Source organism: Sander lucioperca, chromosome 10 (genome assembly GCF_008315115.2).
Source record: "Sander lucioperca isolate FBNREF2018 chromosome 10, SLUC_FBN_1.2, whole genome shotgun sequence".
NCBI lineage: Eukaryota > Metazoa > Chordata > Actinopteri > Perciformes > Percidae > Sander > Sander lucioperca.
The window spans coordinates 37545608-37573369 of NC_050182.1; the positions used below are offsets into that span (position 1 = coordinate 37545608).

Consider the following 27762-nt stretch of genomic DNA (forward strand, 5'->3'; position numbering starts at 1 on the left):
TGATTGACACGCAGTTAGACACCCCCCCTGGCCCTGATTGGTGCATCTGGTGTTTTTTCAAATGTCTGTTTTTCACTGTTTTGTCGTGGAGGGGTTTGAGTAAAGAGGCGAGGAGAGTGTGGTGTTCTCTCCCGAGTCAGTCTTGGTCTCTTTAAAAAGGCAAAATAAATCAACTCTTTTTATAAAGGTTAACTTGACGACTCAAGATGAAATGTGGGTGAGTCAAGACTCCAATCAGAAGTAATAGTGAAAATTGCCCCAGTCTTAATGAATAGGAGACTAACCTTTACAAATGTTACCATAATGCATTTTATTTCACAGCAATGGTTATAACTCTCCTGCAAAATCATCCATGTAACTGGAACATTAAGATCCATAAATATCTCCAGAAGATCCTCTGCTTCACACTCCAAAGTTCATGTTAATTCTGTTTTTATATTGCATATAATCCATCAGTTTACATCATCTCATGATTTTCTCTGTGTCTCAGTATATTTTACTGCTTTTATTTTACATACCTTTTCAATGTTTCAACTTATAGTTTTATAAACATTATTAACTTTATTCCAGACACGGACCAAAACGAGCCAGAATCATACGAATCTTACTAAACTGTGATTTTTAGGATTGTCTTTACAGCCCATCAAAGCCTGGGTCGTGTTGCCTGCTGTCGGGATCTTCATCGTCCTTGGTGCATAGAAATACAATGTTCCACTCATCTCCCACAAACACAGGTTAATAAATTAAAATGGACTCTCTGTGTCGCTCTCTAGCTCACAGGCACACAGTCTTTGCAGGGTGGAGTTGGGGTCGAGGCAGAGCTCATCAGCCCTGGAAGGCGTGGAGCTCCTCTTCACTGAAGCCCTGCTGCTTCAACAACCTGAAAGACAAAGAGGAAAAGGAGGACGAGGAAAGAAACTGCTGCGTTCAAAGAAAAAGTGAGTGAGTACAAGACAAAGTTGATACATTCTAGGCAAGATCTGAGTGTCACTGCACTCTGAGGTCTGCAGTAAGGCTGCACAATTAATTGCAATATTTGTTAAAGGCAAAATACGTGGGAAAAAAATAATGCTGTCAGTTAAATGCGTTATTAACAGCGTTAATGCAAACCCATTTTAACGGCGTCAATTTTTTTTCCGCGAGATTAACGTTCTTTTTGGCATAGCGAACTTTGTAGTTTTTTTCACATGCTGTTGCAACAACTAGTAACGTTAGAAAAACTACAACACCACACCGGATCTAGCTAGACCGGAAACAAAACAACAGGAACGCCGCACACCTACTACAAAGAGTAGTAGGCTAACGTTACGTTTTGAGTGGATGGTGAGCGTGAGACGCCGAAATGGATGCCAATAAGATTCTGAATGGAAAGTTTACTTTTAAAAAGTTGCCAAATGGTTCCATTGACAAGACCAAAGTGATCTGTGTGTTTTGTCGTTGTGAACTGAGCTATCATCACAGCACGTCCAGTCTGAAATACCACTTGATGGCCAAACACACAGCTAATGCCAATTCTCCGCCCCCTCGTCAAAGCCAGGCGACGAAAGCACAAAGCAAGCCGATCCACTTTTCCATGTTGATAAGAGCATTAAAATAATAATAATAATAATTGTGATTAATTGCGAGTTAACTCTGACATTAATGCGATTAATCGTGATTAAATATTTTAATTGTTTGACAGCACTAAAAAAAAGAATCAAAAATCGTATGTATCGTGATTTTTTTTAACCAATGATTCACCTAAATATTTTCTGTTTATACGGTAACGCTGATGGCGACTACATCATATCTGTTTCCAGCAAAAAAGAACGAAAGCAGAAAATTCATGTTATGTTCTTCTTTACAAATGAAATGTGCATTCGATGCATTATTTTCTCAGAGCACTAGGACAGTGAGTTAAAGTTTATATAACAAAGGTTATATTACACACCCTATCGTTAGCTCTGTAAAGGCATCGGGGCCGCACACACACACATAGCGTTTGGACCCGTCGGGCCCGTTGAGGAAATCCTTGAGCATGGACTCATCCACTCGACCCGTCCTGCCAGTCCAGCTTTCACAGGGATCGGAGACGACGTACTCCACCTGAAACCTGACACACACAGACACACATTCTGAAGATGTACAAAGACGCAGAGGTCCGGATGTAGCAGAATAATTTGTAAAGCTGAAAATCATCTTCATTTCACAGTTCTGCCTCAATACAAATGTGGATATGTCAAGCCTTAAACCCAGTGTGCATTCACACTTCAACTCAGTGTGTCCCTCAGTTGCTCACATTTCACCCTTTTACACCAAACGGCAACCTCTGGTTGCTGAAAAATGTAGCCAACGCGGAAGTGCCAAAAACGGCAGTTCCTCAAATGGCCACTTGAGGCTAGCTTAACTTAATATCCTTCAACATTGCCAATTCTGATGTATTCTGGTGGACTGCATACTAAACAGAAGTTGTGTAACGAAGCTTGGCAGAAGTTCCACAGTCAATGGAGTGAACTTCTGCTATTTCTTCCCATTGTTATCTCATACATCACAAGTCTTTTTCCACGCTGTCAAAGTCTCCACATTCACAATTCTGAAGTCACCATATCTGACCAATGATCCTACTGCCCGCTTTCCTTGAGCTCATCAGTCCTTGCATGCTGTTCTTGAATTATTTGCAATTGTGGATACCCGAACCGGTTCGGACAGTTATTTAGAAATGATGTTCGGGTTCGGGTCGGGCTCGGTCACATCAGCGCGATAAGGCATTGAACATTTTAAATTTAAAAAAGCTTATTATGTAGGTGCGTGCCTGTGTTAACATGTGCTTGTTGCCCCGTGTGCGCTAATGAGCTCATCTGTTGACATTTCCGAATGCCTTCCTACAGTTGCTTAATAATAGCGGGCTTTCCACACAAACAAAGTACATGTGTCATTAGTAGGAGAAAAAAATGAGATTTTAACTGTGTCGGGCTCAGACACAAATTTCTTAATGCCTGTCGGGCTCGGGCCGGGTTTGGTTACTGCTCTGTCAGACGTGGGCCGGGCTCGGACAGAAAAATGCGGCCCGATCCAGACTCGTGTGTGTGTGTGTGTGTGTGTGTGTGGTCGCACTTGTATGTCTTCCTTATTTTCTATTCGTAAAGTAAAGCACTTTGGGTTAACGTGTAATTAAAAGTGCTATACAAATAAAATTGACACTGAGATAGATGGAGTCTTTCTCTGCTCCTCACCTCCAAAACTATTTTACACTTCCAACGTATCTCTCCTTGTCCATGTTGTTGTACCATGTACCATTCAGCATGTGTTTCTGAACCAGGAAGCACATCATTTTTGATTGTAAAGCGCCAACCAAATTTGCCAAAGACTGCAGCTGTGAAATCTGACCTTCTTAATAGGATGCTGCAATTGTGGCAAGTTAACACAAAGAGCTTTGGGAGATTTAACAAACAGACTTAAGTAATCGTTTATTCCAACGTCCATCAAGCAGCTGAACTCCAACAGTAAATCTTAGCACAACAGAGCAAAGGTGCAATAAATACACCAGCACTTTTTGCACTTTGCACTTTAAATATTAGTTACTATTTAAGATGTCGTATTGTCAGTCATATGTGTCCTTCTTTTATGTCCTAAGATGCTTCGTTGATCTCATGTTTATGTTTTTATGTTGATTTTATGTTCATTTTAGAATGGTTTTCCTGTTACATGTGGATGATTTTTGTTTTATCTCTTATACTCTTATTTTAAATTGATTTAATAAAGATCTTATTATAAAGAAAATCCACAACACACGTTTATTTTGTGAAGTAACAGATTGTAGCACTATGCCCAAGACAAAGTTCCCCTCGGCGACAATAAAGTGTATTCTATTCTATAATGGATGTATGTATGTAAATACAACTGAAAAAGGGCCCAGGTCCAGATCCGATCTCTTCAATATTTTTCTACTGTCTCAGCAGTCTCCTTCTGGTTTCATTGTTCTACAATTCAAAACAGCCCCACAGTGCGCTATCCTCACAGCACTCCCTTACACACTCCACTCCCTAGTTTATTTAATTTATAATAAATAACATTTGTATGCCGGGTTGTGACAGGGACACAGGCTTGAAACACACAGCAGCAGTACCTGTCAGTATTAGCAGCCAGTTCATCCAGTTCACAGCGCCACAGGATGTCCTCCTTTCGTCGATTCAAAAAGAGCAGCTTGGTTTTTCTGAGGACGCACAAACATGTTGTGGATTATCAGTCAAGTCCTTGAGTTCATAATCAAGTGATACAAACAGTAAAATAGAACACACTGTCTGTTTTCTTAGCACAGTACTGTGGATGGTAAAGGTTGATGATGACGAGGAGGACATGGAGTCTTTCTTTTTGTGTTGGAGGTACTGCCGTCGCTACACGCTATCAAACATCTTTAAATGTCACTATTTCATAGCAGAAATGTTTCACCTCACAACACTTTTAATTCTAAAATGTCTAAGTTATACCTAGAGTAGTAATACTAACATTGTAAATCAGCGCTCTAGAGTGCAACCAATTTGGTCGCATATGCGACCAAAATTTGTAAGGGTGCGACTAAGATTTTTCCTAGGTCGCACCGGTGCACCTAACATCCGCTGCCTCTCCACTAACGAAGCAATGTCGTTTATATCGATGTGGTTTAATGTTGCGTTACGTGACCCATTTCTTCTGTAAAGCCGTGCCTGTGTTTGGATCTCTCCTCCACGCAGCCCCGCCCCCATTCACTCACACACGGCTCACCTGCTACATGGAGAGACACAGCGCCGCCGGTCCAAACTGCTGACATTTGTCTACAGTTGTAATCGTTATTAACACAGCTGTATATTAAGTATGAGAGGGAAACCTGTATTGGTACCAGTGTTTCCGCTGGTATCTCTCTGTTATTGCGGCCGCCACGGCGAAAAACACAGAAGAAGTTATTGAATGGAACTAACTTCAGTTCGTTGAGTAATAGCGTGTGAGACGGAGCCTGCTGGACCTGAGCGAGAGATGTGACCCATGGCCACATTATCATAGTTCATAAAAATGCAGCGCAGCCAGGGACGATACAGACATTTCATACACAAGACGTGTGTAACGCCGCTGACCCGCCAAAGCGCATTCGACCCGTGCTGGACCCATTCATAATGAGTCAGCCGTCACTCTGTGAGTAGCATACGCTTCAGTCCATCGTACTCCCCCTCTCTCCCTATATGAGCTACTGGGCTATCCAGGTCTGTTATTGTTGTTGAAAACAAGTGAAGGAGCTTTCTCAGAGATATATTTTTTTAAATATATCCCAGGCTATTTATTTCAGATAATTTACATGTGTTGCAGCTGTATATTTTCAAATTGGGCAGGAAACCCTGTTTTGCATTTTATTTTGATCACATCTGTTTTAATAAAAGTGGTGAAAAGTGGCTTTGACTTAAAACTGAACATTTAGCCCACTAAAAATATATATATTAGAAATAGAGATATATATTGTGTATCGCCATTCAGCCGAAAAATACAGAGATATGATTTATAGTCCTGGATTAGTGGAAGATCTGATAAGAATCAGTGTGGAGGGGCCCAGTTTGGAGAATTTTGATGCTAGGGAGTGTGGAAAGCTGGTTTAGTCAAGGCCAAAGGGGAAGAAGGCCAAATTACAGGTGTTGGCCATCTGAGGGGCATTTGACAGCAAGGGGGGACCCGCTATAAGACTTTGAGTACAGTATAATTGTGCTTCAAATAAAAAAAAAAAAAAGTACCAACTCCTTATTCTTGTTTAAAATAATTGACACTATATATATATATATATATATGAATGTATATGGAGCGTGATAAAAAGGAGACCTTGAAATTGTGGCGTTAATGGCGAGGCAAGGAAAAATTTGGGTGCACCTAAATTTTGTGCTGGTGCACCTAAATAAAAAAAGTTAGGCGCACCAGTGCGACCAAGGCAACAAGTTAGTCTGGAGCCCTGTAAATAATTAAATGATAAGAATTGTCTGCAAAACGTGAACACCGTCGGCATCATGTTGTGGTGACACAAGTTCGCTCGCAAACCGCTGAACGTCACAGATACAGCAGAGATGCAGTTGAAAAACGATGCCTGTGGAAACCCAGCGTAACATGAACAAGAGCTGTTTGAAATCAGCAAAGCCTCCCTTTAACCCTCCTGTTGTGCTGGGGTCAAATTTGACCCATTGTCAAAAACTTTCTATATCAGAAATTTGGGTTTCTTTCAACCAAATTGTCAAAATAAATAACCAGGATGCTTCCATACAATGCTCTTCACAAGTAAAATAAATAATCAGTTCACTACTTTCATTGAATTTGGGTGCTTTATTCAATTGTATAGCATTTGAAGAAAAAAAAGATTGAAGGTGCTGTAGGTAGGATTGGGAAGATCCAGGACTTAGCCAAAACATTTGAACATCGACAACTTCTCAGTCCCTCCCCCCTTTCTGCTAAAGCTCCCCCCACAAGGGTGAATGAATGCGTGTGCATGAGCAGTGACTGACACACAGTTAGGAACCCCCCACTGGCCCTGATTGGTGTATCTGAACAGGGAGCTGTGGATTTTTGCAAATCGCACTACAGGGTGTAGGTGGTGCCAGAGGAGCTGGATTTTGTTTTTAAATGACCTGCTTCATGTAGTTCTACTGGAACATAGGGTCAGTTTCAGCAAATATGACAGAAAGTTAGTTTTATAAGTCTTACCTACTGCACCTTTAAATAATGTTAAAGAAACGTGACAAAAATGTCGGAAAAAGCTTCAAAATCAGCAAACGGCAAAAATGCGTAGAAAAAAATTGTCAAAAACATCGGAAAAAGTGACAAAAAAAAACTAAAAAAAAGTTTTCATTTTAAATTTTGACCCAGAAAAAAGTTGCATTGTCGACAGGAAGACAACACAAGGGTTAGGAGTGTAAGGAGAGAGTAGACATAATGAAAGAGAATAATAAACAATGACTACACAACATTTTAAAGGTCCCACCTGATGGTGTCAATGTCCTGTAGGGCCAGTTGGATGAGGCGAGTCATGGGTGTGAACCCTGTGCCTGCTGCTATTAAGTAGAGGTATGTGACATCACGAAGGGGGCGGAGATTGAAGGTACCCTCTGGACCACTAATGGGTATACAGTCACCTAGAGAGTAACAACAGATAGGTGAACAAAAAACACACAATTCATACAATGGATCACACAGTGCTGCCACGGTAACAATTCCTAAGTAACAGTGCAAACCTCAAATAACGTTCAAGGGACAATGTAGAGTTTGGGACAGGCAACATTTTGTTGATGATATTCAGTTTCTACTCTTTTTTTTTTTTATTGATCAATGTGAAACATTGCTACAAACCGGGATTCAATGATGTTAATATGAATAAATAAACGTAAGCATTAGAACATCCAAAAGAGCGTGAACCCTTGTATAGGCCCATACAGGGTCAATCATTGTTATTACAGAAGATACAGTTTAGAAATGAACCCATAACCACACAGAGAAAAGTGTGTTTCCACTTGACCACAAAAACTAGCCCACAATAGCTCCTGATGGAGAGCGTATGAAGGTACAGCAGGAGATTAGTATTAGGTAACATCTGCAGGAGCGGTAATGGAAAATAAATATAATTATTAGAGCTCATATAATACTGGTACTTGAAAAACTGGAGGGCAGCAGAGCAGTAGGTATGTTTATGACTCTTTGAATAGAAACTCAGGCATGTTTTAGAGTAATTGGTAAGTGATTTATCTAAGAGTGATGAAGGAAGAAGTAAAGAAAAACGAAGATGAGGATGGACCCAGGGACAATTAAGCCAGCTGGATGAACGGCAGGAACATAAAGAAAAGGTAAAAAATCATTGTCAAATATAATAATACGACATAAATCAAATCTTTTTCTAGTTGTATACTTCTAGATCTCAAACTTTCCATTGTGCTCCCTCTGTCATTGATGACTATGAATGTATTTCGGTGGACTGTAGAAACTGAATTGCCCTTCGGGTATAAATGAAGATATCTGTATACAGCACTGCTGCAGTTTAGTATCAAATGATCAAATAGTTTCTCATTTTGAAGTAGATCACATTTGAAGCTAACAAGCTGAATTTAATACTAACATCTAACAATAAATCGAGGACCGAGGATTTTTGGTTTTGGGATGTTACAGTTACAATAGTTCGACACAGCATACCCTAATACGATGGCGGAAAGGTATGGGAGGGGAATGGGGATTTCTGAAACTATCCGACAAGCACAAGACAGACAGAAGCATACTGGCAGCTTCACACTACTGCCATAAGTGTGTAGTTACATGTGACAATGTTAACACCGCAGTGGCAAAAAAAAAAAAAAAAGAAACTCCAGTCCTGCCTATCTGGAGCAGATGACCAATCATAGCAGGCCGGCTTAGAGGTGCATAACACCTAGCCGAGAATAGAAAAAACTGTTGAAACCGAAATGCTCAGAACAGTTGGAAATGTTTTTTTAACATGTTTAACATGAAAATCCAACATTATAATATTGTAGGTATGACAGAAATTACAGAAAAGCACAATATGTCCACTTTAACAGCTGGATGTCCCTCCCTTCCTGCTATTTATGCTATCTATTTGCAGAGGCACAATTACTGCATCCGGTGCTCAGGATGGTTGTGATTGGTTTTAAGAAATCCAAACAAACTAGAGTTTTTTTTCCCCTCCTATCCCAGAATAGATAAGCGGTATAGCCAGACCATACTCCAGCGCTGGCACAACACTGTGAAGCATTATGCTGCATTACTAATTACAGATTGTGCTAACCTGCGCTTTTATGTACAAACATCTGACTGTAGTTTAGTTTATTTGAACATGTTAAAAATAAAAATAAAAAGATAAGAAAGAAGAACATTTCAGCACAAGCAAGAAAAACCAACAATAACAAAATACTATCTTTGAAAATGATTGTAAATGATTCAAATAAGGATTCCTATGTTCAAAAAAAGAGTAGGAAGAAGTTAAAGAAATCTTTTCTGGTACAATTTAATTAATCACTTGTTATATATGTATACATGCATGTATGTGTGTGTACTTACACGCACATATAGACATGCATACCCATCCACAAACACAATATATCGCTTTTTTTAAAGTTATCGCAATATCAACTGGCACAAAATAAACACATCGCGAAACACAGAGATTTTTTGTGTTAGTTAAAAGAAAATATGAGTAGAAAACTGCACATTAAAATGTAACTCATTTTTTTTTGTGGTGCCTTTTATATTCAATTCAATGTTCAATTTGTTCAATAAAAGAATGTTGGAAATGATTTCCCTTCATCTGTTTTAAACTCAACAAGCAGTTTGTTTTATTTAGAAGAATACTGAAAGCAACAGAAATGCAGAACTGAATACATTTTCATATCTGTATATTTATTGCAAATAATATCGTTTTCGCGATATTTAACAACGTTATCACATATTTTCTTCATATCGTGCAGCCCCAACATATACACATCTGTTTTTCTTTTCCGGCTATCACCTAGCGGTGTTCATGTTTCATCTGTTGAACCGAATAATAACCCATCCAAACCAAGGTTATAATCGTTAACGAAGAAAGAAAATACGGAAACTAGGAGGGAAAAAACATTGTCATTAACTGAACTAAAAATAAAAACGAGGCATTACAAATAAAAGATAACTAACTAAAACTGTAATGTCTGTTTGCAAAACTAACTAAAATTAAATAAAATTATGGAGGAAATGTCCTTAGTTTTCGTCTTTGTCAATGTCTTTCACAGAGCAAATAACATTATATCTCTTTGAGTTGACGTTTCCGACCATAGACCTGTTTTATACAGTCTATGCCATAGACATATGGTTTCCGACTGGGAACCCAGAAATTCCAACATTCCATGTCAAATTGAACACAACATAGTCCATGCCCCTCGCCTGGCATCATGGCGGTACCGAAAGTCGGAAGAAAGCGGCAGAGTCCTATTTGATTATGACTGTGTCAGATAAAAGCAAGTGCCTTGCAGTGGAAGGTGGTAAAATATGTGGACAATTTATTACAGGGAAAAATCCCACAAATTTGAAAGTACATTTGAGAAGCGCACACAAGGAGGCTAACCTAGCTTACCTTAACAAGGTAAAGGAGAAAGCAAAGCCCCCTTTCCCCGAAACAGAAGCTAACCCCGGTACAGAGTGGATATATGGGTACAGGGCCAGGCAGCATGACGGAGACAACCGTAGGACAGAGAACACTACAGGAGGGCTTTCACCAGCGACCCGATAGCTGCTGGTTAGTAAATACGGGATGTCTACACAACTGTGTGAGTTGACTGACTTCAAAAAGTTCGCCACTTTACTCGAACCAAAGTTCAAAACACCTGTTCATGTATGTCTTCTTTAGTCTGTTGGCTATTTAGGTTTTTTCCTGGAACACGTCACTTACACATTTTGCACTTACTGTGGCATCTTGTGTAGACTGTTTACATATCTGTGCTCATCATATGTACATTTTTTGTACCGGTGTTATTGTTGAATACATTGTGAATACATATTTCTAAAATTTTGAGTACGTTTTTATTACACAATACTTTTTCTGACCTTTTTGAATCTTGCCCCTGACAAATAACCCATATTACAAAAAAAGACTAAAACTAACACAAAAACTAAACTGAAACTAAGCATTTAAAAAAAATAAAAACTAAACTAGCAAACCTGCTTTAAAAATAAGTCAAACTAAATTGAATTTGAAAACAAAAAGTCAAAACGAAATAAAAATAAAAACTAGTGAAAATTGCAAAACTATAATAACCTTGATCCAAACTAAACATAATACATAGCCCCAAGAACAATACAGTCAGTCTGTGGCTTACCGATGCACAGGCTGTTGAGATGTGGGGTGAACACTCCATCAGGGTAAACTTTGATCATGAGGTAGAGGTCGGATTCCTGAGAGGAGCGGAGGGAGGCTGCTTCCAGGTTCTGATCTACTGGGGTGTACGGCCTCACTACCTCTGTGTCTGGATATGGAGAAGAAAATAACAATTTACTAAGACTTCTTCTAATCATATGAAGTATCTAGTTAAGTCCACTCTGTTTCTTCAGAGCAGCTGACACTTAAACACTCACCCCTGAACTCCAGCTTGTTATAGACTGCATTATTGTGCACTTGACACTGAAACAGGAACCTCATATTTTAATCTACACACAGTTCTATGCTAAGCTTCCAGCTTTTTTACCAATGATGCCTGACTCACTCTCTTCTTATTCAACTGTTGCTCAGAGGGATCTTTTTCTCTTTCTGCCCTCTCAATTGTGAATCTGTTTGAACCATTGTGCAGAGTTTTGTTGCCCATGTTCAAAACAAACCCCTCATACAAAATAACATCAATTTTTTTTAAAGAGGACTTTCTATGACCTGAAAAAATAGATTGGTCCTGTCAGCAATCTGACTGGACCCAATCAAGCTTTTGTGAAAAGGAGATTCCAAACTTTTGAACAGCAGTGTACATCATATCATAAATCATGACATCACCATGTTTGATTAAAAGCCAGCATGTTTATCGTTGCATGAAAAAATAGAATGTTCATCCAAACCACATGCGTCAAACTCAAGGCACGAGGGCCAAAACCGGCACCTTGATTGAACCGGCACATTTTGATCTGGCCGGCATAACAATTTAGGTTGACAATACATTTTGGCCCACCTAGTTTTTGTCACTTTTTAGTTTTTATTGCTTATTCAAAAGTTTCTGTCACTTTTTCAAACATTTTTTTGGCACTTTTCCCGACGTTTCTGTTGCTTTATCTACTATTTTTGACTGTAGAAAGTGCTATATATATTCTAATATTCTATTAGTGTCCATTCTAATTTCTATTAGTGTGAACTGCTAACTATAGTAGCTACATGCTAACGGCAGTAAAAGTCACAAAATGTCGCTGAAACATGTTCGATTGGGTAGTATTTGGTTCAGAATTTTTTATCTGCGATTTTTGACGGTAGAAAGTGCTGCTTCGTTCCATTACAATCTAACGTTTGCATAATACTAATTATTAATTAGCTGCATGCTAATGCCAGATAGGTATAATCTTGGCGGCCAATGCTGGTCATTTCTCCCTCAATTTTGGTTCACTTTACTGCTGGGACATGTCCGGTTGTGTAGTATTTGGAAGCCTTTATTTGTGATTTTTAGTTGCAGTTAACTCCAGCTTCAACTAGTGAAACAAAACTGGAGCACAGCGGAGATTCCAGAAAACACGCTCACCAATCAGAGCAGACTGGGCTTTTTCGGGAGGGAGGCTTAAAGAGACAGGTGCTCCTACAGAGTGAGAGTCTCATACAGAGGGTGAATACCGGTGCAGCAGCCATGGGCAGTATGAGAAAAATAAAGTGTTTTTTTTTTTTTATATTAAAGCATGTAAACATGTTCTAGTACGAACACAAAATACAAGTATGACCCTGAAAATGCTATATAATAGTTCCCCTTTAATAAAAAAAAAAGCAGACTGTTGAAAGAAGCAGACATGGGACCTACTGTACTTAGTGGTTGTGGATGATGAGGAAACATGCTCACTGACATACAATATAGCCTTGGTAGAGCCCAACAATTCCCATTCTTTACAGACTCAGCGTACCACACTGACGCTGTGGCTCTGAGTACTGCACCCTCACCACTGAAGGCAGCAGCATACATGTTTTCCTTACTTGTCTATATGTATACGTTTATTTCAATGGGTTAAGTGAACAATGTTTGTATTCACTGTATTCAGCACAGTGTAGTCCATCTGCTTGGCTCCCTACCTTGAACGAGGGCTTTGAGGTAGACATGTTTTCCAACAGGCACATGCATGACAGTCCCACGTGGAAATTGCAATCTGAACACATGGGTGTTATGGTTCACCTGAGTCTTAGACACCAACACACAATCCCGATAATAGAGAGCTGCAAAAAAGGAAATCAATTAATGTAGACTTATTATTAACATAGACATTGATAAAATGTTCATGGGTTCCTAATAAGCAAGCGAATATCCAATGTTATCTGATGAAAGATTTTTAAATAAGATGTGGAGGAAGCAGTGGCTTTGGTTGACGCACTGGTGGGTCTTAAGACATTGCATTCCTCTGTTCTCTGGTGTAGTTGCGTATGTCAAGACACAATGTGAGTCCCCTACACGACGTGAGTCGCGCATGTGCAGAACGGTCGCCATCTTTGACAGCTAGCCACGGCAACATTACTTGGACCAAGTGCGAAAAGCGTTCCTCAGGAGTGTTTTAATCCAAACCACAATGTTTTTTCTAAACTTAACTTGTCGTTTCGGTGCCTAAACTCAACTGTCGTGGCTGACTGACGCAGACTCTTTCTGGGCTAAACTCAACTGCCTTCCTCTTTTCCAAGCAGGACCCCTGGAAGTTCTGATGATGATATAAGTCACATGTGTCAAACTCAAGGCACTCGGGAAGAACCCGGCCCCTTGCAGATTTAGTTTCGGCCTCATTTCAATTCAGTTTCATAATAAAATTTGGCAATCTTAGTTGTGCGCCAAACCAAAAGAAGGGAAACTGTTTTTCAAACGGCAATTATGCGACACTAAAAGCAGAATTTGGCAGAATTGCCAACTCAAAAATTCACCCACAACACAGACACTTTGCATATTCAGGCTGTGAAACAGGTTGTTGTAAAAAATGTTATCATGGTTTTGCTTGACTTGCTACATTCTATGATGGCTACTTTTTTGCTGACTTTTGTAGGGCTTTATGCTGACAAAAATGCGCCAAATTTGAAAAGGTATCAAAAAAGCCATAATTAAAAAAAGAAAAGTGACAAAAACGTTGGAAAAAGCCACAAAAAAGTCAGAAAAGCAACAAAAATGACGAAAAAACGCTTCAAAAATGTCAAAAAAGTGACATGCAGTAATACAGTCAAAGATATGTGGCCCTTAGTGAAGGTGAGTTTGACACCCCTGATCACTTATCACCACTTATATTATAAGTGATTTAAGGTTATTTCTCAGATATAATAAGAGACATCCAGAAACTTTATTTGCAATGTTTGAGGCTGGCCTATTTTTTGGGCATTTTGTGCCTTTATTTGACAGCTGAGTGGCGTGGAGAGGGACAGAAAATGCAGGGAAAGAGAGTAGGCAATGACATGTAGCAAACGTTCCGACCGAACGGGAACTGAAATGGGGAACCACTGCTCACGGCCTTTGTGCCCATGTGGTATGCGTATGTTGCAATGTGTGTAGTTAAACAGTGCTTAAGAGGCTTAGTCTTTTATGATTAGCAGTGATTGTGTAGCATCCAGCTCTGGTGAAATCTTGCTAGGTTTGGCATGCATCCCCCTCCATTGTTGCGTCCTACGACCCAGTTGGAACAGATGAGCCTACAAAATCTCTTGCAAACTTTCCAACAAAAAAATGTGCGTGCATTCGCTTTGAATGCAGACATTATTAAAACCACTGTATGTTTCTTTATGCAATTTTGCTGTTTCATTTCCTGCACCTCTAGGTGACTAATTGGTGTGTTACAAGGTATGTCAGTAACATTCAAATTATAGGCTAAGAATTAGTGTAAAAGAGTAAAAGATCCAAAGTGGAATGATTTCTTTGATCTTGGATCTTACCTCTGTCTTTTTTGCGTAGAAATGTATTGTGAAATTCCAGTGGTTGACCAAGTCTTGTCCATTTAACTTTAGCCTGTTTGCGTATGCTGATCTGGATCTTTCCCACTGAAAAGGCAGTGTGGACTGTTGAAGAAATGACAGTTAAGAATAAGAACGCATGACAGTTACACAGACTTTGCAGATATTATCTATATCTATTTTTTTTTTTTTTTTTTTATCGAATCAAGATGTTTTCTTACCAGTAACAGTTCCTTCAACTTCATCAGCAAGACCTGAAAAGCATGAAAATGAGACTAATTTGACATCCAAAATCATGTGTAAGGCAGCATGGCATTGTGAACAGTGTGTCCCTATCTAATCAAATGCTTGCATAAATCATGGTTGGTGCTATGGTGTCAGCAACTTGTCTAATAGCCTACTTTGTAGGCAGGGCTTTAAAGGTCCAGTGTGTAAGGTGTTTAGTTGTTCATCATCAAAATCTGTGGTGCCCGTTCACAAACTTGTCCTTTTTCATGAATACTGACCACCACCATCAATTCCAAGTATTCCTTTTGGCTTGAAATTTTACATTTGCATTAGCATGAACTGGGGTAGACGCTCCATATTCATGTGACATCTTGAAATATGTTAGCCACATAACTCTGCAATGATCTTTATATGGAGTTGTGTGGCATAATTCCATGCACATGGAGTACTTGTCCTGCTGTCTGCAGATAGCTATAGGAATTTAATTGTACCTTATTAATTCAATATTATTGGATGGCCACCCTTTAAACCAGTAGGTAATCCTGGCACTGACAAGCAAGCAACCAAACTTAACCTACACGGTACTGTGTAGCTAGGCATGGGCCGGTTACCGGTTTTAAGGTATACCGCGGTTTGAAAAAGTCACGGTTTTAAAACCACTAACATTTTCGTCTTACCATTTTTTCTTCAAGTCTTCAAGGACAGAAAGTGCACTTTAGAAATCCCTCTCTCTGCCAGTGTGCAGTGTGTTTAATAATTAAATACATTGTGTTCAATGGAAAAAAGTTTTAGTTTTTGTTACCCAGACATTTCAAAAATAAAACATTTTAAAGCTGTAATTGCAATACCGCAATACCGTGAAACCTATGGGTCACTGATCCGATATTAAGATCGGATATCGGTCCTGATATTGACAAAATAGCTGGATCGGGGATCGGAAAAATTAACAGATCCAAGGCCAGATCGAGTTTTGTTAGTTTTTTTCCCTCTGTCGTATGCCTGTGTCGCATGCTGGAAGAGTTGAGTGTACAAATGAATAAGAATTCAATACATCTATGTTATTTTGTCTTCGTTAGGAAAGTAATGTTTAGTTAGGAAAGTCTGGTGCCTTTAGTCTCTTCCATATGGTGGAAGGAAGGTATAAGGTGGAAGGTATACAGTGTGTTATTAATTCAACAACGTATCGGTATCGACAGATACACAAAGTCCAGGCATCGGTATCGGGACTGAACAAGTCAGATCGGTGCATCCCTAGTGAAACTGTGATATTTTTGCTGGTCAGAATCTCAAACCGGTCCATGCCTGTATGTAGCACTTTTCAAAAACAGAAGTTACAAAAGGGCTTTACAGGAGAAAGAAAAGAGGAAGAAGAAGAAAACAATATGCGCTGTACCTCAGCGTGTCTCACTTATGTGTTTTGTTGCAGAAGAAAGAACTTTAAATGTAGAAAGCCATAGCTCTACTCACGTAAATGTATCATGTAGGACATTTGCCCCAGCAGCACTTCTAACCGTAGAACCCCAGCCTCAAGATCAACAGTGGTGCAGCCCGAGCTGGGGATCTGACAGAAAAAAAAACAATATCAGTTTTTTTCCTGCATAGAGAACGTTTTAGCGCCCCCCAAAGACGTTTTTAGCCAGCGCCAAAGGAAAATCGCAAGTACCACTGTATATTTAACATCACTGACAACTTATTCATCAATAGAATGTATTTTAAAACAAAAAAAAACATTACAGTTCATAACGTTTTGTATTCATAACACTACTGTATTATGTAAGTCACTCCTTAGGAGCAAAATGTGCTCCTTGGGAAATAAGTTACCGTTATGCCCTGTTCATACTAATCAAATGAACTGGACTTTGTAGTCAAGTGTAGTAGGATGCGAAAGCCCCCTTCCCTTACTGCATTATACTTTTTTTTATTGTTACCTGCCACCACAATTTTGTGTTTTCCTTGAATAGCCTACATTTTTACCATAAATTAGTGCTGTCAAATGATTTAATCATCGCGATTAATCGCATTAATGTCATAGTTAACTCGCAATTAATCGCACATTTGTATCTATTCTAAATGTCCCTTGATTTCTTTTTATCCAATTATTTTTTCTCATTTTAATGCGCTTATCAACATGGAAAAGTGGATCGGCTTGCTTTGTGCTTTTGTCACCTGGCTTTAAATAGGGGGCGGAGAATTAGCATCAGCTGTGTGCTTGGCCATCAAGTGGTATTTCAGACTGGACGTGCTGCGATGATAGCTCAGTTCACAACGACAAAACACACAGATCACTTTTGGTACTTTTAAAATTAAACTTTCCATTCAGAATCTTACTGGCATCCATTTCGGCGTCTCGCGCTCGCCATCCACTCAAAACGTAACGTTAGCCTACTACTCTTTGGTCGGCTCGCAAGCCCAAACAAGTGTATGCAGCGTGCCTGTTGTTTTGTTTCCGGTCTAGCTAGATCCGGTGTGGTGTTGTAGTTTTTCTAACATTACTAGTTGTTGCAACAGCATGTGAAAAAAAACTACAAAGTTTGCTAGGCCAAAAAGAACGTTAATCTCGCGATAAAAAAATTGACGCCGTTAAAATGGGTTTGCGTTAACGCCGTTAATAATGCGTTTAACTGACAACACTACCATAAATTTGAGCCTGAAAATGTATCAGAGTGCAGGAAATGAAGTCTTTTGGCGCTTACCCACTGCTAGTAGCAGCTCTGCTCAGCTCGACCGCGGTGCCCCGTCCTCCATTTTCCATTGCAGATTTAGTACCGCCTCATGCGTGAAGCGAGCGCGGCTGGTCGTCATAGCGCCGCCGCAGGAAACTGCCATGACCTAACGCGACACACACACAGGACGTCGAAGGTGTGTTGCTGTTGCCACTGCCAGAAGACAAATTTTGTTTCAAAAGAAGCTGGAGGCAGCAAAAAAACCACCGCTGGCTAAACTATTTAAAAATGGCGGGTTTGTTCAGGACACTCCCGTCTGTCGCTAGCAATGATGACGCAGCGATTAGTGACGATTCTCTGACCAATCAGTAGCCTGCAGGTTTTCACGTCACCTTTTGGTATCGCCTCAGCTCGCTTGGAACGGAGATGATACTAAAAAAAGTACCTGTTAGCCAGTACCAGGTACTTTTTTTCATAATGGAAAACCCCCCCCCCATTACCCCCCAGACAACCCGCTTCATATGTGTCCCCATAAATGCCCATTCTGAGCCAGGAAAAACCCTCAATATGCATAAATTAGAGCTTACAATCAATTACAATGATTTTTTAAATGAATTGCACTTTTTTTTTTTCATCAAGTTTTTAAGGCTTAAGTGGTATTTAAGAATCGACTACTCTGGTGGTAACCCCATTCACATGGACAGTACGCGGAAAGAATAAGTTTAATGTCGGGTTAAAATGTGCTGTAACTTGCGTTACTGAGATTGTAACGGGTATAATATTACCGACATTTTATTAGTAATGCGTTATATTACTGCGTTACAGCAAAAAGGAATACTTTACTAAAATTGCGTTACTTTTGTAACGTGTTACTCCCATCACGGATGTTAAAGGACAATTCCGGCGCAAAACAAACCTAGGGGTTAATAACAGATGTGTACCCACTCTGTTGTTCTCTGGGACATGTTTTCATGCTAATCAAATGTGTTTATAGCTTGAAAGACGCTAGCGTGGACCGCTGATTAGCTTACAACGCTAGTATTCGGGGCACAGGCACAGGCTATTCATACCACTAAAAAGGCTCAAAATATCACCACACTCAACGGTAGCATAATGAGGGTCCCTAAATGTTAAGCGAAGCATTGAGAACTCTGTAAGTGTACAGACAGTTTATTGAACGAAGAGCTGCGGGAGCTCCGTGAAAGGGCTACGAGAGAGAGAGAGCTACTGGTAGTCAATGCCGCAACACAGCCTCGTACTTTGGGAAACTGGTGGTGTACCTGCGGACATTGTGAAGCTATGGCCACCGAACAGGAGTGTCTGGGACCTGTTGCGTCGCGACACCCAAGAGACGCAGTGTTTTGTACAGTCTGAAGATTTCCCCTCTTTGATAAACAGGGCTGTACTTGAAACTTTTTTCCATGTCCCGAAAATAAATTGGAGACGGCGACCCAGACCGGAGGGACCAGATGGACAGTTATGCACTGAGTAAGTACACTAGACAAGTTATGCAGAGTGCGATTATTAAAAATTATTTATGCGATTATTAAAAGGCAAAGAAAATACAATCACTTTTACATATTTCGACCATACACGGTCATATTGACCGCTCGGATTTCCGCGGTATTGTTTTTAATTTTTCGCGCGGTTGAAGATGCATCTTGGTTGCTTAGTAACTACCATAGTCTCTGTCAAAGAAACGTAACTAGCGGTCTCAAGTAACAAGTGTGGGCATCACCGATGGGCTGAAGGCAAAGCCAGAGTCGGTAACGTAGGCTATTACGGCGTGGATGGACTCTGTTCTGAATCAGAAGGCAAACACCGGGCGCTCGCTCTGTGAAAGGCGCTGAACACGTAGATGGCCGGTGGCTGTTTACATGTTCATATAACTTTATACATCCTCGAACTGGCTGGAATCATTGCACGCATCCTCTCCAAGGAGTGCACCAGCAGTAAAATTGTCCGGAGGAAGTTCATGCAGTAACTGGCCGAGGAGCTGAGAGCGGAGTTTATGGAGGAAAAAAGGGCAGCGACGCACGGTCCGAGCAGCGCTGCGCACCGCAGCAGACGCCAAAACGGAGGCAGTACTAGGTTGGGTTATAGCTAAATGTTCAAATAAGATACTTTTAATTGTTATCTGGCTGTTATGAGTTAAGTTGAATGAATTTTCACACCATATTTTTCGGGATATGAATGTATGAAATAATTACGGTTTACTATGCCATGATATGAATTATTGAAACACGTATTACTACTCAAATGTATAATTAAACTCGTTAAAATGTACATTTCGGTGTTATTACGTTTTTCTAAAGATATCCTAATACAATACATAATACAATATCGCAATTAGGTATTAATCATGAGCGATTATAGAGTTTGGAATCTGGCGGTCAAAATGACCGCTCACTGCAGTTCTAGTAGTTATGGAATTCCGGCACTTCTAGTGTTAAGAACACTCTTTCCATGAAGCTGTTTTTTAGCTTTGACAAAACGATCGCTCATGTTTTTCCACACTCTCCAGCAAAATGTTTTTCTTTTTCTCCCAGTGTGGTGTCTCTCTCTGACCACAAATTAAAGGCTGTTTGACTCCCTGTGGTCTGCACATGGAGAATCACACGTTTGTAGAGGCGAACCTGCTCTTCCCAGCCGACCGTGTTGAACTGAAAGCGCAGTGCGCGCAGTGGGCGCGTAGTTAAAAAAATTCAGAGGTGCACGACCACGCGCCGCGACAGCTTGCGGAGTCTTCGCGCTGGAAACGGCAGCCGTGGCGACGTCATTTTATGGCGCTCGCACCTCCCAACCAGAACACCGTGGCTACCATAAACCTAGCTTTACGCTGCCCCAACCCTCACATGGTTGGGGGGGGACAAAGGTGAAGATCAAGAGGGATCCTGGTGTTTAGCCAGCAGATAGAGGGTGCAGCAGGGGACACACACATGAACAGTGATTTCTGGGTTCTTTTGTTGTGCTTGGTCTCAGTCTTGAAGCAAAAATAACAATCACGCACTTGTGACACAACCCTCATTGTGCATGCCCCTCCCTTCATCAGCCTGGTGGGTGGAGTCAGATCATCGGGGAGATTCAGCTCACCAGCTCAGCCAGTCTCTTTCTATACCCTTGGCTTCCACCCTGTTTGCTTTGGTTGTATTAGTTTGTCATTATGGCAACTTCCCTTTTAGTTATGTAAAATAAACGTATTTTTAGTTACTTTACTTTAGTTACTAAGCGTGGTCTCCATTCCTTTGTCCTGCCTTGGGCCAGGCTGTGACACTATGTGACTCTATATCTCAACCCACTGGCATTTTTAACTGCAGTTTCCACTGTATGCCAACAGAGCTCAGTAGCTTATTTGATGCCTCAGGAATGTGTGTGTGGTCGATGAGGGATTACCTTCCGTTTAGCATAAAGGACCAGATGAACAGTCACGTCAGTCTGGAACCAGTCATACCTACACAAACAACAGACAGCACATAATAATGATGTCATTGAGTATGAGTTTAACTTTGACGTGTCTGTATTATATTTGTTTTTAGATGTACTATGTCCTTTCATACCGAGGCCGGGAGTCTTTGTCTTGGGGAGGAGCCACTGACATAGGTGGGGCGAGGCCAGTCGGTGGCGTAGGAGGGGTGATAGCTGACAAGAAAAACAGAAATGAACGCCAACCACTACTGAGGCATACCATAATTCTTTAGATAGATTTGCAGGCAGCCACTGTTTACACTCATTCTAATACTACATGAAAATCCAGTTGCAGACACTTGCTTGAGTTGTGTTTTTCCTTTTCTTTTTTAATCTCTTTTTTAATTTTTTATTAGTCACATTTTTGAGAGCTTAGGGCAGGAAATCAACTTGTTAAAAGTTCTCAAAAGTGACAGACTGGTACTACTTTTAGAACTATCAAGTCATCCCCTAGGAATTTACTCATATTGTTTCTGATATTAAGCTCATTCATTTAGGTAACCTGAAGGGTTCAGGCAGAAACATTTTGTGGGATAACAATGTGCTTAAACCATTTTTGTGACTAGCCTTGTGCAGGATCCATCAACAGGGCCCTAGTGAAAAATGCAGCTTTGTGACAGTCATGGTTTACATCTACCACAACCAACAATATTTGTATGTATTTATTTTTCAAGCCAAGAATAACATAAATTACAGTCAGACTGATACTGGGTGTAGATGCCAATACGTATATTAAAGTATATTTTTTTAAATGAATACATGACGTACATTTTTTTTCTTACAAAGATCTCTTTGGTTATTTAAATGGTTATTAAAACGCAGCGCAGACGTGCCCGGTGGAAAATGGGGGTAAGACGTTTGATGTATACGGGCCATGCATTTGTTTTGTTAAAGAAAGAGAACCTATAGTGGTTGCATTAATGGGAGTGGGACACTGATAAACAGGTTAAGTAACAGCCCGAGTGCTCCCTAATCAGTCCCTCCAGAAAAACGCGATTATGCGATTGCATAATTCAATGCATAATCAGCCAAAGTCCGCATATTTATGCGGGGGCCACATTTTTTCAAATACGCCGCACTTTCGCCGCATAAATTGCCGATTTCCGCGCAAAATATGCGGGACTTGCATGATTTCATAATCCCCGCATTTTCGTTGCAAAAAAGTCTCATATATCTTAGCATTTTGCGTTTACTTCACACAAGAGCAGCCATTTTCCCGTTGCCATGGGAACGTTGTGAAGTGACGTAATTACGCACCGTGAACATCATCGAAAAGCTGCAAACTCCGCGATGAAGCCATGATGAAACCGCAGTTTTCGCAATTTCATCGCATAAAATTGCCTAAAATATCATGCATATTCCATTGCATTTTTTAAGAAAACGTGCCGCAGAATCAAGGATTTTTGCCCGCAACAATCACAAAAAAACGCCACATTTTTCTGGAAGGACTGCCTAATGTGTTCTACGTGACAATGTGTGTGTGTGTGTGTGTGTGTGTGTGTGTGTGTACCTTTATTGGCTGTGGTGACCTTGGTGGCCATCCTGCCCACCAGGCACTCTTTTAACATGGACTCATAGTTCACCCAACGATGGACCTATGCAAAAAACACACACGTCACCATAGCAACACATGTAAACCCGATCAAGTCACCCATAACCAGATTAAAGAACTAATAGAACTGCATTAAACCTTGCAGCACTCACAAGGCAGCCCATTAACTTACATTGTAGCTTATTTCGCCGCTGCCGACTGCAGCAATCTCGCTTAATACTGGACCAATGTCAAAGGTTGTTGTTCCCATCAGTCACTTACACACAAAACATAGGAAAATAGGGTCCAGATTGAAAAAAAAACGGTAGTTAACCTTTTACATGTATTCATTTACTGTGCTGTTTTCTAGTGTTAGTATCTTGTGTTTTAGCTGCTGGCTCAGTGTGGCGTGCGTACTGGGTTTTCATTTGTGTTGTGTAATGTTTCTGTGTTTGTTGCTATTGTTGTGCTGTCAATATTTTATGTTTGTCATGGTCCTTGATGTGATTTCAGGGTTTCTGCAGGTTTCACTAAGTCAAATTTAAGACTTTTTAATACCATTATGAATGAAATTTAAGACCTTTATCACAACATCAACTTTGCCTTTTTTTTCAAGCCAAGTATCACTAAACTTGCACTTCCCCATAGCTGAAGAATAAAATCTGTTTTATGTCCGTGGTACAATCTGAAAGAGACCCGCGCCAATCACACGAAAGCTGATTGGAAGCAATATAAGTTGCATGTTGGTCTCATTTGTAGTCGTAATACAGCAACATTATATTTGCACTACAAAAGAAAGAACTACAACACCACAGAATTAAAAAAAAGAGCATTAGAGGTAGTGTTGCACGAACGTAGGAAAATGAAGGCCTGTTTAAAATTATTTAAGACCTAGAACACAATACTTTAGTGAATTTAAGACTTTTTAAGGCTAACATTTCGATTTTGAAATGTAAGACTTTTTAAAGGTCCTATGACATGCTGCTTTTTGGATGCTTTTATATAGGCCTTAGTGGTCCCCTAATACTGTATCTGAAGTCTCTTTTCCGAAATTCAGCCTTGGTGCAGAATTACAGCCACTAGAGCCAGTCCCACAATGAGCTTTCCTTAGGACGTGCCATTTCTGTGTCTGTAGCTTTAAATGCTATTGAGGAAGAGAGAGGGGGGCAAGATGGAGGGTGGGGGTGTGGCCTTGATCAACTGCCATGCTTCGCTCGTTTGCAAACCATGATGTCTCTCTTTCTCATGGGCGGGCCAAATTCTCTGGGCGTGCAAAGCAGAGAAAGGGGAGGTAACCTTCCTCGTTATTATGTCATAAAAGGAAGATTCCAGATTGGCCCATCTGAGCTTTCATTTTCTCAAAGGCAGAGCATGATACCCAGGGCTCAGTTTACACCTATCACCATTTCTAGCCACTGGGGGACCATAGGCAGGCTAGGGGAACTCACATTAATGTTAAAAAGTGAAATTTTCATGCCATGGGACCTTTAAGATCCAGCGGAAACCCTGGATTTGATGCCTCTGCAGCTCAAACTTCCTTTGGGATAATAAAAGTTGAAGTTGGAAAATAATTGCACCTTTAACATTTGTACCTCTAAGTTTATAAAGTACCATGAAAACGACGGTGCTCTTTCTCCATCCCCTTCCTTACCTGGTCAAACAGCTCAGTGCCATCTATCCCAGCGGCCTTCATCAGCTCCGCTTCTCCACCAGGGTGGTAGTCCATGTAGGGGGTCACGTTGTAAACCATACCTGAAAACATCCAGAGGAAAAAGAGCTTTGTGTCTTTCACGTTCCAGTGTCCTCTGCTGACAGAAATGATAACAGCACACACACTTACTGTATGTCAAATGATGGCATTATGTTTAATGCCAGCAGTAGCTTGTCAGCTAGCCACTGCTGACAATGACCCTGATGAAGATCAAATACAAAAGATACAATGCATATTGCAATCGTAAAATAAAGGCTTTTTTCACAAACCCTACAGTGTGGCTTGGATTATTTTTTAAGGAGACTTGGATTGAGACAGGTGAGATCAAGTATTCTCCAACCTGCTAAACACTACAGCTACTAGGGGTCTTAAATCGTATGAATCATGATTTTTTTTTTTGCAACGATTTTTAAAAGCGATTGATTTTCCCCTAAAATTGATCGACAATTGACAAAAGCATATCGTCTCAGCCCTAACAGCTACCATGCAGGTTAACTTATTCACCTGTTTCCTTTAAGTGTGAAGCAACCCCTGTCCCATGTCAGACTACCATGCAGGCTCACCTCGTATGCAGGTCCAGCAGTCATCCCTTGTGTTGTGTTTCTGCAGCTCTTCCTGGGTAACTTCAATCAGGCGCCCTCTGAGCCCTGTCAGATCTTTTCCACTCTTGGAAAACCGAATCCAGTCCATTAGACTGTGGCCAGGCTTCAACGCCACCTAGCGTTAAAAAGGCAAGGGCAGAGTCAAGTAAAAGAAGATAGCTTTGTATTATTCTCTTCTGGAGATATGGGTATATGCAAGGTACAGTGGAAAACTTTGGTTATACCAGCTGTAATCCTCTAGCTAGAAAGGTCATGTTGGACTTACATTGAAGCTTACAAACTTGGGAAGTTTTTCATGTACATTTGAGGCAGTGGTAGATATAATAAAATACTTGAAAATGATCACTTTTGATGACAATTTGTGTCTATCAATTTATGTTTATGTAGCTGCAGTACCTTAATATTCACAATTACATCATTCCGCCAAAAGCATTTCCCAAAAAGGCTGTTTTTTGGCCCCTGAGACCAAACGGGGCCGAGTTGGGGGTGGTCGTTAGCAACTTGTGATGGCCCAAGGTATAAGATAATAGAAAATAAGAGTGAAAAAAAGGTAGCAAAAAACATCCTGAGGAGTGGACCTGGCTCCCGGCCTATAAGACCAAATTTAAGACACAGCATCGTCACGTAGAGCCCGTGCGTCGACAGAATTTTAATAACATACAACTGGCAGACACCAACAGACTCAACAAATGATGCACCACAGGAGGTCCTTCCTGCCTGTGGCCATCAAAGTATGCAACTCCTCCCTCTGAGTGATACATGCTTGGAGTGTCAAAACTGGACTCACATCACGCATTTCCACATCACATCTCAATATTCTTGGACAATTATGTACAATACTTACTTGGTGCAATAATGTATCAGTTACATGTGCAATATCTGTTATTTATTCACTACTGCTGCTACTAATATTCACACTGTACTTATTTATGTTTGTACTGTAATTCTGTTGACACTATTTTATTATGTTCACAATGCACTACAATATAATTTATACAATCCATTGTTTTAGAAACAATCTTTTTAACCTTATCTCACTTTACTTCTACTTAACGTTTTTTATTTCTTACTGTAGCTATGTTACTTTATGTTACTTTATACACTTACTGACACGCTCTTTCCTTACTCTTATTTCAACTTGAATTTCACTGTGAGCAACAGAAACTTATACTGTTGACTATATATATATATATATATATATATATATATATATATATATATATATATATATATATGTAGGCTATGTCGAAATGAAGACGAATGATCTTAATTCAGCTCTGAAGGATTTAACGTTAGCTAGCTCCTAGACGTGGTGTTCTCTTTATTTTATGGTATGTAGGCTACTTTTGTCACTGCAAGACAACTTTACACTCTCAGGGTTTGGAAATGGTTTATGTATACTTTCTATAAAAAGGAGAAGTGATTTTCATCTGTTGTGGTGTTACCTTGTTTCTTCCGGACTGGCCGGACGGCGCGACCCGCTGCTGGGAACCCGGCGCAGGGAACGACTGGCTGGGAATGTTCAACATGTTGGGAACGCTTCGGAGGCAGCCCCAGTTTCGAAGAAAACCTATTTAACAAACGGTAGTTCACCACATAACACACATGCACGACAGTTTTGTAACTTAGTCACACTGGCTGCTAGATGTAAAAGGCACAAGTCCCTCCCTTGTTGTGACCTTAACAGTCACTGGTTGTGACACATAGCTAGCTATCTCTTGAAAAACTGTGTTGAGCAATGCTGCTTAGCTAAAAAGGCTTTAAGCTAAGCTAGGCTAAGAAGACAGTACGTGCTAACTAATAACAGCAAATTATATATCGTCACATTACAATTCGATTAAAGTTAATATTTTCCGTGTTAAATAAATAATTAAGACTCAAATTCATAAGTTGCTCGCTATCTTGCTAAGTAATTGGTTCCGCCACCATGCAGACTACACTCACTAATGTTAATTGTCGCACAATTTGACGACGACGTCAACAAATGGTGTCATCAAGTTGCGACGGTCCTCTGTTGCCCTCTACTGTTCGTTCATAGATACAATATATATATATATATATAAACAGTATGTATGTCTATGGTAGGCTTATCCATGCATGTATTTATAAAAGGGCCTATAACGCAATGCAGATTAAGCCAGCATTGACAAGGTATCACGGGACAAGAAAGCAATGTAAGTTCCTTTAAGAACTCAAAAATAATAACACTTGGAATGATAAAGGTAATGAAAAATTAAATGACCATGGTGTTTCATTTTTTCTTTCTTGATTTCAATAAACTTTTTTCTTTTCTTCTTTTTACGAAATAAACCAAAACACTGACAACGAGGAAGATGTTGGTAAATTAATGATAATACACGTGAAACCAAATTTAAGTCATACCCTTTAAACTAAAAAATAAATCAGGTTTGAATTTAAATCAAACAAAATAAGCTCGTTTACAAGATATGCTGATTTACAGAGGAAACCATAAAGTGCATATTAGGATGGATGGATTCCCCCTCTATCTTTTTTTATTACGCAGATATTTTGAAATGTCATAGCAGGAGTAGCACAGGTGTAATAACATTAACAATGGCTGCATTACGTTCAGGTTTGCCACTCCCCAGGATCCAGTAGACTATTGTGCATGCTGGCTTTTAACATTGGTTGAGAGACTTACATGGAGCACAGTCATTATTAACAATATTAATCACTCCGATGCTTTCAATTCAAACTGACATGAAAAATGCAAATAACCCACCTGAAATCAAACTATTGAATACATTGGTGCAAAATGAACCATTTTGGCCTCTGCTTGATCCACTCTCGCTGTCGTCATCATCGTCATCCTCTTCTGAATCTCTCTGGTTTTCGTCTGACATTGTGAAAACATGGTATCTCACAGAGTTTTGATGTTGTATCTATTTACAGTGTAATACAATTTAGGCCGAGTTTCATCAGGGCAACTGAAGGGTTTG

The 27762-nt window shown here is 40.1% G+C and overlaps 1 protein-coding gene across 2 annotated transcripts; it reads right to left on the reverse strand.

The window, feature by feature from the left end:
- Positions 1–290: 290 nt before the first annotated feature.
- On the reverse strand, positions 291–27762 carry LOC116035253 (cytochrome b5 reductase 4). Of its 2 annotated transcripts, XM_031278246.2 has the most exons (16): positions 27546–27762; positions 26248–26372; positions 24764–24917; positions 24141–24241; positions 22469–22553; positions 21051–21132; positions 20887–20944; positions 16298–16391; positions 14824–14856; positions 14585–14707; positions 12761–12901; positions 10833–10979; positions 6965–7115; positions 4106–4192; positions 1931–2092; positions 291–880 (listed from the first exon to the last, which is right to left on the reverse strand). In XM_031278246.2, exons 1-16 carry the CDS (start codon positions 27664–27666, stop codon positions 826–828), a joined length of 1719 nt encoding a protein of 572 aa, XP_031134106.2. In that variant the 5' UTR covers positions 27667–27762; the 3' UTR covers positions 291–825. The 2 variants fall into 2 exon arrangements, with proteins under 2 accessions (XP_031134106.2, XP_035862269.1); XM_036006376.1 differs by lacking the exon at positions 26248–26372 and having other exon boundaries at positions 27546–27651.

Excerpts from the sequence above, each read along its gene's own strand:
- LOC116035253 (XM_031278246.2), bottom strand. The coding sequence starts at position 27,666 with ATGTCAGACGAAAACCAGAGAGATTCAGAAGAGGATGACGATGATGAC. Across the intron at positions 26,373-27,545 it reads ATTCAATAGTTTGATTTCAG|GTTTTCTTCGAAACTGGGGC; the intron begins GTGGGTTATTTG and ends TTTGTTAAATAG. Across the intron at positions 24,242-24,763 it reads CTGCTGGACCTGCATACGAG|GTATGGTTTACAACGTGACC; the intron begins GTGAGCCTGCAT and ends GGATGTTTTCAG.